At 37.7% G+C, this 13,406-nt stretch overlaps 1 protein-coding gene across 20 annotated transcripts in view; it reads left to right on the top strand.

Annotated features, from left to right (window-relative positions):
• The window catches only part of ATP2B2 (ATPase plasma membrane Ca2+ transporting 2), a 572,092-nt gene that overhangs the window by 460,746 nt on the left and 97,940 nt on the right, over window positions 1-13,406 (top strand). For all 20 annotated transcript variants that reach the window (XM_067463583.1, XM_067463578.1, XM_067463579.1 and 17 more), the window contains 2 exons: window positions 664-921; window positions 3,026-3,151. In XM_067463583.1, coding sequence (XP_067319684.1) covers window positions 664-921; window positions 3,026-3,151 — 384 coding nt within the window. The remainder of the gene's footprint in view (window positions 1-663; window positions 922-3,025; window positions 3,152-13,406) is intronic.

Raw genomic sequence — 13,406 nt, 5'->3', positions numbered from 1 at the left:
TTCAAAGGATTTAGGAATGAAGGTCCTTGCTCACATTCAATGAGGAAAATGTTTGTGGCTTGGAGGTCTTGGGGAGCAGATCAGGAATAGTCCAGGCTCAGAGCATTTTGGGCCCTTCCACACAGCCATGTAACCCAGACTAGCAAGGCAGAAAATTCCACAATATCTGCTTTAAACTGGGTTATCTGAGTCCATACTGCCATTTATTCCAGTTCAAAGCAGAAAATGTGGGATTTTATTCAGCTGTGTGGAAGGGGCCTCTGTGTTTCACCATCCCCTAATTTACATAATACAGGCATGCCATAATATGTATGCATTGGAAGAGTCCATCTTTAATTATTAATTAGTTTACTGTTTTTTATTTTTCTGTATCCTTCTGGGGCACTTGTCCAACTTGTACAAGTATGTGGTGCAGTTGTGTTCATCATTTGTACATCTAATCCATTCTGAAGTGGTAACTGTTTATAAATTCCAGGGGAGGAAAAAAACAGAGTCACAAAGCTTCTTTGTTTTTCATGCATAATACTTGATTCTCTTGTATCTAGGTTGCATTTGATATATTATTAATATTGCATTTAAAAATTCAAAGTATGATAAAAACGTGGGCATTTATTTTATTAAAAAATCCAATCTCTTTCTTGCTCTATTTTGCTGTCTCTCAAGCCTGCGCAACTGCATCAGGAGGAGCAGAAGATGAGGGTGAAGCGGAGGCTGGCTGGATTGAAGGCGCTGCCATTCTCCTCTCTGTCATTTGTGTGGTACTGGTCACTGCCTTTAATGACTGGAGCAAAGAGAAGCAATTCCGTGGGCTTCAAAGTCGTATTGAGCAAGAACAGAAGTTTACTGTCATCCGAGGTTCACAAGTAATTCAGATCCCAGTAGCAGAGCTAGTAGTTGGAGACATTGCACAGATCAAATATGGTAAACCTTCATATATACCTTCTGCAAAATACAGCCAAAATCTATAATTTTGTCATGTGGGTTCTCTCAGGGTCCTTCTACACTTCCATATAATCCAGAATATCGAGGCAGATAATCCACATTATTATCTGAGTCTACACTGCCATATAATCTAGTTCAAAGCAGATCATCTGGATTTTGTATGGCAGTGTAGAAAAGGCCTCAGGCTGGTTCCTCACTGTCGTATACAATCCTGATTATCTGCTTTGCATGGGATTGTATGGCAGTATAGACTTGTACAATCCAGTTCAAAGCAGATAATATGGATTATTTGATTTGATAATCTAGATTATATGGCGGTGTAGATCCAACCTGAGTCTACATTGCTATGTAATCTACTTCAAAGCAGATAATCTGGATTTTATTTTGCAGTGTAGATGGTGCTTCAGTGGTATTGTGAAGGGGTTGGTTTCCTTTTTTGTCTTACATACAGCTCTGAAGCCTGTTCTGGAAAACTGCAAAACATCTGTAAAGTCAGTTTATATACTATGGACCCATTTACACTGTCATTTAAAATCCAGATTATCTGCTTTGAAATTGATTATATGGCAGTGTAGAGGGGCCGACATTAAGGGTTGCTGGGAGGAAGGGGCTATTCTTATGTTGCTAATAAATTGAATGTTAAAAAAGCACTGAGTTCCCCAACAAGAATATTTTCTCCATCTCCAACTGAGAGAGTTTCATCACCTCTTCCTCTCTCTGACCATATTGCATTGGCTTCCTCTGTAGACATGAATGCAACCTATAGATCTGCAGGAAATTCATTGGGTTATCGGGGGCCCTTCCACACAGCCCTATATCCCAGAATATCAAGGCAGAAAATCCCACAACATCTGCTTTGAATTGGGTTATCTGAGTCCACACTCAGATAATGTGGAATTCTCTGTCTTGATATTTTGAGATATAGGGCTGTGTGGGAGAGCCCCTGGTGTCTCCACATCTATAGCAGGGCATACAATTGTAATCCCTGTCTGTGGTTAAAATCGCTGGAATAGAATCATATATAGGGAGCATATGTTGCCTTTTGAGGGACATAAATATGAAATAATTGGAGCAGTCATAACTAGATTTCTTTAGCAGATGGACAATCCCTTTTGTAATGGCGTACAAAGAAAGGTGATGCAAAATATGTGTGATGAAGCATTACTGACCCCATAGTGCAGGGGTTCTCAAACTGTGCTCCTCCAGATGTTTTTGGACTTCAGCTCCCACAATTCCTAACAGCTGGTAAACTGTCTGTGATTTCTGGGACCTGAAGTCCAAAAGACCTGGAGGAGCACAGTTTGAGAAATACTGCCATGGAGAAATAACGGGTGAATAAGTTACTAAGAATCTGTTCACATGGTACATTTTTTCATCTGAACAGCCAGATTTTGTATTTACTTACTTACTTACTTACTTACTTACAGTATTTCTATTCCACCCTTCTCACCCCACAGGGGACTCAGGGCGGATTACAATGTACACATATATGGCAGACATTCAGTGCTAAAGACACACAACAGATATAGACAGACAGTCAGAGGCTATTTAACATTCCACTTTTCTATCTGCCAGGGGAGCTGTCGCTTTCATCGTCCATCAGCAACTCTGATGAAGTACTTCCGCATTCCCAGCATGTTTTTGCTGGAGTGCTTTGCTGGAGTCTTTTTTATGTCCTTGTAAATTAGTTAAATTAGCCTCCCTACACATAGGTGGTACCTAATTTTCCTACTTGACAGATGCAACTGTCTTGGGCTGCAAAGGTCGACAACAAGCTACACAATTGGTTGGAAGCTCACTCCGACCCGGACTGGCTTCGAACTCATGACCTTTCTGTCAGAAGTGATCTTAATGCAGCTGACACTCAGGCAGCTGCGCCACAGTTCACATATTACATTTAGTGTAATATGTGAACAGGTAGCAATTAGTACTATAGTGATGTCTGGTGAAAATTAGGAAGAGCTTCCTAAGGGAGAAAAAGTGTCAACTTTAATTATTGAAATATATTGGAGGATGTGTTTGAAAATTCAGGCATCATATGTCCAAATCTTATTTTTCCTCCTTAACTTGTTTTGAATAATAGGTGACCTCTTACCTGCTGATGGGGTGCTTATTCAAGGAAACGACCTTAAGATTGATGAAAGCTCTTTAACTGGAGAGTCAGATCAAGTTCGCAAATCTGTTGAGAAAGATCCAATGCTTCTGTCAGGTGAGTTTTGAATTTTAAATTAGCTTCTGTTAATTAAGGATTGGGAAGTATTCTTTTTATCCACCCATCCCAGGATTTTCCATCTATATATTCAAAATTATGCAGTTTAGTTATTTCTTGATTGGCAAACTGACTGAATTTTTTAATGTTACTTTCAGTGAGTGTTTTGCTTTGTTGATCCAATCCCACATTTGCAAAGTCTTCTATTAAATCTTCATTTTAAATATTTTATTCTCCAAAGAGTTTCCCTTCAATTAGTTGTGTATTGTGTCCTTTGATCCACATCTGAGTGCACTAAGTACCATGACTTTTGATAATTATTATTCCTATTTTTCCTTTTTTATTCCTATCATTTTGTGGCCGTTAGATATATTTCAGCTGAAATAGCTATGGTCCTTTCCAGGCAGGCACAAAATGTGGGACCTGCCTTGGGTTACAATATAAACTGGGATTTCCTAGTTTATTCTGGAAAATAAAACGCCTGGAAAGATCTGAATCTTAATGCAATGTTCAGATCTTTCCTGGTGTGGGTCCTATTGGGATTGATTCCCCAGACTGCTTCTGTGATCTCCACTTATCTGGCTGCATGCTTGGTCCCCTAGAGCGAATGCTCCTGGCATGTGAAAATAATGCACTAGGAATTTGGAAAGGGGAGGAGGGTTAACTTGGGAGGGAATGTAGCCTCCCCTCCCAGGAAAGACCAGTATTAAGGTGGATGTGGGCCTCAATCCCAGGAGGAACTGGGATAAAATATCCCAATTCTTCTCAGGATTGAGGTCTGTCTGAAAGGGCCCTGTATCATACGGTTGCTTGAGTATTTAACAAAGTGAGAGACTGTATCTCATTTTCAATCATCAAATCGGTGTAGATATGTTTAATTAACTAACTTCTGTATTATAAATGTCAGGATCCACTCCTGGATATAGTCAGTTCATAGGTGTAAGAAACTTTCAGTCAAGAAGGGCATCAATCATGTGAATTCATTGAATATTTTGCAGATTCCCAAATATACAACAGAGCATTTTTTCTTCATTCAGATATTGTATTTTCCTCAAAATTTTCTGAGCTGAAATAGGAAATGAGACAATTGCCCTTGTAAACATTAAATTACTTTATGCTATTGAGCAAATGAGCAATCCTCCCAGCAGTGATAATTCAGCTCTGCAAGTAGAAATGGAGGTATCCTGGCAGGATAACACTTTGGCTGTTAGAGGTCCCCTGACCTTTCTGCAGGGAGTTTTCTGTCCTATGTTTTTCTTCCAGTGGAGTGTGGTAGAATAGAGTGGGTTTGGAAACACAACACTTTCATTTCGTCATGTACTCATGTGCTTAGGTTGGCCCTAGGGCTGTAATTAATTCCCTTCCAGTTCATTCAGTGGGAAGCATTATCTCCTTAACCAGGTAGGGAAATGGCAGGATAGGCATCGCATTCATTACTCAATCAGTGGTCCTGCTCCTGCCTCCTCTCATTTGACAGTGTAAGGTAGGGTTTTTCTGCCTGGCTAAAATTATTTTTATATATTTTTATATATATATATATATAGGAGGAATACCCATTAAATTCTATGGATTTTATTTCCCAATAGTCTTGTTTGCAGTAACATTATAAAGTATAGATTGGCAACAAAATTAGTATACTTTTAAAGATGTTTTCCCAGGAATATTATCTGAGGGTCCTTCTGACCCAATGTGACTCCACTCAAACTGGCTTCTTAGCTCTAGAAAAGCCCCAGAAACTATTGGGTCAGTGGATGTTTTACATATCCTGCTGCCATTGTAATATGCTCCTGGCCAGGAGGTTTGTGATTACTTTTTATAATTTCTAAAGCTTTCTAGGTATCACTTGGAAGGTAGACATGTCGTCCTTGATTAATATGTTTTCTAAAGCACTTTATATGACTTTAATGATTGTAGCTCCGATCTCTAAGGATTTTTTTGTTTTGTGAGATATTGTAAACCAGAGAGCTCTGCTGCTTGACCACTCTACAAATCCCAGATTCCTACAATACCTCCATGACAGCTTTTTTTTTCCTTGATGAGAAAAGGTGGCTTGACCTTACTGGACACTCTTATTGAAAAAAACTGTTAGTGGCTGCAAGCTTTCTTTTTACCTGTCTCGGACTAAAAAGTTGAGTCTTTTTAAAAAAAATAGTTTTTGTTTTTCGTAAAATAGATAAGGACAATGACGACCAGAATCGATAGTACTTGACAATGTGGAATGAATTTATGGACTCTGAGATGGCGAACGCTGCGCATTAGATTGTTTTTATTGTTTTTATTGATTTTGATGTATAAACTGACTGTCTTAATTGTTATAATTGCTGTTTACATGTTTTATCCATTGTTATGTTTATGCTGGCATCGAATTGTGCCTTTGTAAGCTGCCCTGAGTCCCCCCTCGGGGGTTGAGAAGGGTGGGGTAGAAATGCGTGAAATAAATAAATAATAAATAAAATGTATTCTGCAAAAAAAGTTGTATTTCTCACAAATAATGGGTTTTGTGCAAAATCCAGTTTGCCAAGATGTAATTTACATCCAGATAGTGATATCAAAATATTGCAAAAAATTAACTCCAAATGCCTCTTAGATTGACATCTTCTGTGATGTGCTTTGAAAGTAGTCACTGTTTACTAATCACAGGATGAAAACAAACTCCTAAGCAAAACTCCCAGCTATGAGTGGACTCTAAAACACTGAATGCTGAGCCAACATGTCTTGCAGAATGCTATTTACTGGAAGCACATCGTTGGTAGAGCAGTCGAGTGTAATTACTTTGATGAACCACTTAATGTTTCTATTGCCATTAATATTTCGAAGGTTACTTGGATAACTGAGCAAAAATGCATAGGATCAGGCTGTCAGTTTCATCAAAAATGCTTAAAAATGGGTTCATGCAGTGGAAAAGATGGGTTGTTGTATTGTCAAAGGTTTTCATGGCCGGAATCACTGGGTTTTTGTAGGTTTTTTCGGGCTGTATGGCCATGGTCTAGAGGCATACTCTCCTGACGTTTCGCCTGCATCTATGGCAAGCATCCTCGGAGGTACCTCTGAGGATGCTTGCCATAGATGTAGGCGAAACGTCAGGAGAGAATGCCTCTAGACCATGGCCATACAGCCCAAAAAAACCTACAAAAACCCAGATGTGTTGTTGTTTCTCATGATACCTAAAGCGTTGTGTTGTCCACATGCATGCATAAAGGGGTTCCTAATTTGGAAACTGATCAAGGGCCCTCATCTGGCCTTGGTGTGGCCTTTTCAGAAGTTTGCATCATTGATAAAGAGAAGAGAAATCCTAGCAGATTGTTACGCCTAACCATAAAGTTTGGTGTTTTTGCACTATACTAAAGATTCATTTGTTAGCATAGAGCACTGCTTCTTAAACTGTGGGTCCCAACCCCAAATGGAGTCCCCTTAATCTCAATATTGGGGTAACAAAAAGTGCAAAAGTAAAAGGTTTCTGAATGGCACCTAGACATGTAGACAAATCTGTTAGCAACAACATGCAGGGTTTACTCTTCAGAAATCGCTTCAGTTGTACTTCATAAAAAGGAAAATTCACCTGTTTTGACAAGTCTTGCAAATACTGATTTATTACCAGTAAATGTTTGATTTTTATACCTATTTTATAGACCTTTATATCAGGGTTTGCTTAAAAATGACCATGCAGAAAGGGGTCATGAAAAATTTCTTGAGCAGAATGTGATTGTGAGTGGAAAAGATTTAAGAAGCCCTGGCATAGAGAGTATTAGAAAATCATCAAACAGGACAAATTAAGTGAACTCGACTGCTGTTGAAAATCCTGGCTCCCTCACTCTCTGAGGACCCTTCTATACAGCTGTATAAAATCCACATTATCTGCTTTGAACTGGATTATATGGCAGTGCAGACTGAAATAATCCAGTTCAAATCAGATAACGCGGATTTTCAGCTTTGGTAACGTGGATTATCTGGCAGTGTGGAAGGGGCCTGACTTGCAGTTGCATGTGACTTACATGCACTATTAACTGTCCCAATTTGGTAAGGATAGTTGAGATTAATCCTCTGTCATCCTACTTTTCATCTACTTTTAAAATGTCTAGTTTCCTTCTCTTACACTCACTTTCTCTTCAGCTTACTTCAATAGCAGAAAACTGAGTTCAAAGTACAGTATGCACTCAGTAAATGAAGGTCCCTTCTACACTGCCATATTATTTCTAAAGCAGATAATCCATATTATCTGCTTTGAACTGGATTGCATAGGTCTATACTGCCATATAACTCAGTTCAAAGCAGATAATCTGGATTTTATATGACAGTGTAGAAGGTGCCTGAGAAGAGAGGAGGTAGCAGGATCTTGCTCTTCCCAGTAGGCTCAGACAAAAGCAAACTGTTGCAATCTCTCTTAGGTTCTGTGTTTTATTAATGACTTTTGCCATCTTGACTACATTCAGAGCTTGCCTGAACATATATCTCCCAGCTTTCCTCCGTTAAATGTTGGAAAGTATGGGTTTGTCCTGTTTTAATTCTTAAATTCCTGTTGCATACTGAAAATCCCTATCCAAAACGTAAGTGTACTTTTAAGTGTGAAAAGATGTTAATGGAGATCCTCAGAGGCCCTGCATGGCTATCCTGAAGTTTGGGGATCTCCCTAGGAATTATACTTCTCAATACCTTCTTTAAGCTTTATTAAGCTCTTGAAGCTGAATATACCTAACATAACTGCTCCAGACTGTTCTTTCTTAGGAATGCCCTCAGTTTTGAACCGGAGTGTTCTTGAATTCCAGTACAGCTTTGGCTTCCAGTGTTACGATCACATTTGCTTCTCCTGATTGATTACTGCTTCCCATCTGTGATTCCACACTACTCACTCATGTTTGTGGTGATTGTATTCTCATTAGAAGCAATGTTTTGGCTGCAACATATTTTGGATTGCCAAATGGGACCAGCTAAATGTATCAGGGTTTTAATGTTTCCAGCTCATTCTTTTCCGTTTGAGTTTTTAGTGAGGAAAAACAGTAGGAGCCTGGTCTGTTCTACTTCACGATCTGGCGTTTCAAGTCACTGGCTCTCCACATGTGCTCTATTGCCATAATCAGTGACAGAACATGTAGCATTTCATGTAGGAAGCCCTGGGTGTCACTAGTAGCATTTCAAGAAATTCAAAAATGGAAGTTCGAAAGATCTGTAGATAGTGGGCAAATGCTGTTAATCAGAACAGCTCATGTGGAGCTAAACAGAAGAATAATATCTGAAATTCATCCGGTGGTGATGCATTTGCTGGACCAACTAAAATGTATGCTAATAATTCTTAGGAGATGTGATGTGGGGGGCCTGACAATTTTTGCTTTTTGGTATTCCAGGCACTGCTGAACAACAAATTTGTGCTGGTTGGCTGCAGTTGGTTCTTTCGTTTTTGGAAATAATAACAGTTTTGTCATAGTGGCTCACAAATTGGAGAGAGATGCAAAAACAGTTTTTAGAAGAAGGTGTTTTGTAATATCAGATAGAAAAGCCATTCCATATCTTACTGCCTTTGTTCCTATGAAGCATTTTCATCTACGCATAGTTTGTATAACACGCAAAGCAAAATGTGGATACTGCTGGGAGTCATATAGTGAGTCTGTTTTCCTGCATGGCAGGAGGGTGTTGGACTGGATGGCCCCTGTGGTTTCTTCCAACTCTAGGCTTGAGTGAAACCACAACACCATCATTTTGGATGTTCATTTTTTAAAATAGACAAAACAGCTGTGCATGCTTCAGCACTTGTCGGCTTTGTGGCCTTTATTTGCATTATGTCAACTTTTCCATTATAAGTTATCCAATAACAAATACACTTAATCTTGTAGATGAAAACAATCTTATCACCAACACTACCACCATCATCTCTGCAAATATATGAGGGCATAGATACAAGTACTAGATAATTGCATATAAACCAGTTTTGGTAGAGTAGTCTTGCATTTTTCCTTTCTCAGAAAATAATAAAGTTCCAGAAACATGGTGGAGTTGTGTCACATCCTGGCAAGTATTTAGGGGATATTTAAGTTGGCCGCTACTGAAAAGGCTGTGGTTAATTTGGTTTTGATTCTGATTTCCTGTGGATGGAACTGCACTCCTGGAATATTTCCTCTGTGGGAGAAGTGAAGTTGTTTTTCACTTATTCTAATTAGATTTTTCTTGATTTGGAACCATTACCATAGTTTTACAGATATTGAAACATTTTAAGTACTTATTACAACATAATTTTGTAATGTAAAAGACAGAAATATTAGGAATACTATCCTCGGCTCCTCTTTCTTGATTCTTACAGTTATATGCTTTTTGGCACAATACTGTAGGCTGGATAAATGCTTTGTTGGGCTTCTGCCTAATATTGGCTATTTCTGACTCATGCATGGGGTTGAAAAGCAAGCTTTTATTTATTCTTGCATTTGCTAAGAATAGTTACAGAACAATATAGATGGTCCAGTAAGCCAGCTGCTGGTAAAAATGTATGTTCAAATACTTTTAAAAAACTTACATTGTTGACTTTTAAAGGGTTCAGTGATAATTGGTCTTAAATAATCTTACTCTTGAATAAGTAGCATTACAGATCCTGCCCCTCTTTATCTACCATTGTTTCCACCCTCCCCAATATTTATTAGAACAATATAAAACATCATAATATTATAAATAAATTATTATTACATCAGGTAAGCTACATACCTGATGTACCCAACCAGTTTTAATCATGAATTTTAAACTCGAATCCTGTGTTTTAATCTCTGTCCTGTATATTCAGTATGCATTTTATTGAAATACATTTTAATATGTATCTTTTATAGAACTACATTTTAATATGTGAGTTTTTAGAATCTTTGCAATGTTTGTGCGTTTGACTGTGCTGTAACCCACCTTGAAGACAGGAGCAGAAGACAGAAGCAGAATTCAAAATAATCTTAACAGATTAGAAAGATGGGCCAAACGTAACAAAATGATGTTCAACAGTGACAAATGCAAGATACCCCACTTAGGAATAAAAAATGAAATGCAAAGATACAGAATGGGGGACGCCTGGCTCAAGAGCAGTATGTGTGGTGGAGGCTCCTTCTTTGGAAGCTTTTAAACAGAGGCTGGGTGGCCATCTGTAGGGGGTGCTTTGAATGCAATTTTCCTGCTTCTTGGCAGGGGGTTGGACTGGATGGCCCATGAGGTCTCTTCCAACTCTATGATTCTATGATTTGAGGAGAGGCGACTAAGAATTATTATTATTATTATTATTATTATTATTATTATTACCTATTTTAAGCACCCCATTCCACTTTTTCTTTTGTACATAAGGATAAGTCATTTAGACACCCAGCAAAAAAAAAATCTTTGCAAAGATTTCCCCCCATAATTTCAAAGTTTTATTATTTACAAGGAGCCATTAATACAAAATCATGTCTGAAGGCCCTTCCACACAGCCCTGTATCCCAGAATATCAACGTAGAAAATCCTACAATATCTGCTTTGAACTGGGTTATCTGAATCCACATTCAGATAATGTGGGATTTTCTGCTTTGATATTCTGGGATATAGGGCTGTGTGGAAGGGCTCTATATCACTGGAATGGCTTCTGATGATATAATTAAGTGATATACATTATCAGCCACCTTGAGTCCCATCTGGGGTTGAGAAAGGCAGGGTAGAAATGTGGCAAATAAATAAATAACATATACATTAAATTATATAGCACCTTCAAAATACGTGGAGTTTTACAGTGTGCCTTCCCAGAATAAGGAAATATTCTCCCAGCAATATGCCCCTAATTGCACCTTATTAGTGATCTAGGACTGTCTGTACACCCCATTCTTTTCCGAAATTCTATCCTACTTATATTTCACCTGGTCTTGTCCAACATTATTTTTAAAATTTAAACTATTACATTTGGCCCAGTCATTGCTTTTTAAATGTTATTGTGTTATTGTCGATGTTTACTGCCTATTTTTTGTTTATGAGTTTTATCATATTGTTTTGTATTACTGCTGTTGTTGTTTTTTGCTGATGTATTGTGGGCTCGGCCTTATGCAAGCCACACCGAGTCCCTTGGGGAGATGGTAGCGGGGTATAAATAAAGTTTATTATTATTATTATTATTATTATTATTATTATTATTTATTACAAGTAAAACAGCCCCAAACAGTGGGGCCGTCCAAAGGTATACAATATTCAAAATGGTGAGATAATAAAATATAAAATTATATAAGACATTTGTAAAACAAATTATCCATATAAAACACACACACACACCCACACACAATGTAATATAAAGCAAAATGACCAATACTAAACTAAAATTCCCAAAGCTTTGGAAAACAAGGAAGTTTTTAAGTTTTTAAGGTTTACAAATTACAAGGCTAAAAGCAGGAAGGCAGTTTCAAAAGTATAGAGCAGTGAGTGGAAAAGGACAAAGCTGAGCCAAGAAAAAAAACCCCTTGGTTGGTTGGGAAGCCTGGGATTCCTAGAAGGTAAATCTTGAACAAACAAATAAGGGCTGAAAGATTGAGGGGAGTTAAGTTGTATACAGTTTTAGCATGAAAACAAGAAACTTGTACTGAACCCTAGAAGGAATGGGCAGACAATGGAGACAATACATTAGACAATGGAGACATTATAAAAAATGGGGTAACCTGATCTAAACAACAGGCCAAAAAGTAACGGTTGCTTACAACTTGTCATTTAAATGCATACACACATAGAAAGAAAGAGAAAATGACAGAAAGTAAAGGCGCTATTTCTAGATCAAGGTGAAACAAGGGAATTATTCTTCTCTTATTTGGGGAGGTGGGATAAATAAATTTAATTTAGCCTGCTTGCTTCAATCTAAAAGGTGGATATACAAAAGGGGGTGGATTTGGCACCACAATGGCTAGGAAGGATGGAGGAAATGCACACACCTCCTGGACTATTTGCAAATTTCAACAAAGCAGGTACGATTTGCGAATTATAGCAATCTGCTATTCTGCTTTTTTAGTTGAATAGTTAAACAGACCCTATTCTCTTGCCTGGAGATGGCCCACCATTACCAGAGAGTCAGTGGCAAGCTTTGAAGTTTGGCAGCCCTACATCTGACACAAACACAGAGTACAAGTTGAATGAGTATTCCTTATCCTAAAATCTGAAACATGCCAAAATTTTCTACATAGATAGCTAAGATGGTGATAAATTTGCTTTCTGATATTCAAAAACATTGTTTCATGTGCCAAATTATTAAATATATATATTGTGTGTAAAATTACTTTCAGACTATGTATGTATATGTGTAGACTTGGGACCCATCTCCAAGTTATCTCCAAAATTTGCAAAAACCCCCCCACAAAAACAAAAACATAAACAAAACAAACCCAGAAATTCAAAACCTTTCTGGTATCAAGCGTTTTGAACAAGGACTAATCAACCTGTAATAAACCCAATAACTAATCCCTATAGTAATAGACAAATTGAATCATTTGCTTAATTGGAAACCAACACTTAAGACAGTGCCCATTGATTTAGTGGGTCTACTCTGGTTTGGACTAGCAGTTGGATTTAGGCCATGTTTCCTTTATGTTTTAAACATTTATTACTTGGAAACTAATGTAGATGAAAAGCTACACCTGATCCTAAAATTAGCAGCTACTCTTCTCTATATTTAGCTTGGAAATGACATACAATATACACAATTCAAACTGATGTTTGCCACTGAATATTTAAAGTAGTATTAAAAAAGTAACATGAGTGATGAATGAACACTGACTATCAATGAACTGTATACAATGCACCCCCATCCTGAAGTTTCTTTACAAGTTATCAGCCATAGCAAAACATATGCATCTATTTAAAAATCTAAATATTAATAATCATAATAATAATAATCATCATCATCTTTATTTATATCCTGCCACCATCTTCCCGAAGGGTGGCTCACAAGGCACTCCAGGTGCACATATAACATACAACAGTTAAAAATGGTACAAAAGTATAAAACAAGTCTCATGAAATTATAACAACAACCCCCGTAAACACATGTAGCATAAAATCAAAATAATACAATTTTAAAACAATAGTGGATAAACTGCCGTCAATTCACAAGGTGCCAAGTGTCAGCTTCATATGGGCCCATACAGCCTACTCAAGGTCAAAGGCCTGTCTGAACATCCATGTTTTCAGGTTGGAACAGAAGGATTGAAGGGTGGGGTCATATAAACTATTAAAATAGATAATTTATATTATAGTGAATTATTAAATAATATGTTAGATCCCACTCTGGGTTCCA

This window comes from Anolis sagrei, chromosome 2, assembly GCF_037176765.1.
Source record: "Anolis sagrei isolate rAnoSag1 chromosome 2, rAnoSag1.mat, whole genome shotgun sequence".
NCBI classification, from domain to species: domain Eukaryota; kingdom Metazoa; phylum Chordata; class Lepidosauria; order Squamata; family Dactyloidae; genus Anolis; species Anolis sagrei.
The sequence above is the reverse complement of the archived record's forward strand: the minus strand, read 5'-3'. Positions and strand labels throughout refer to the sequence as shown.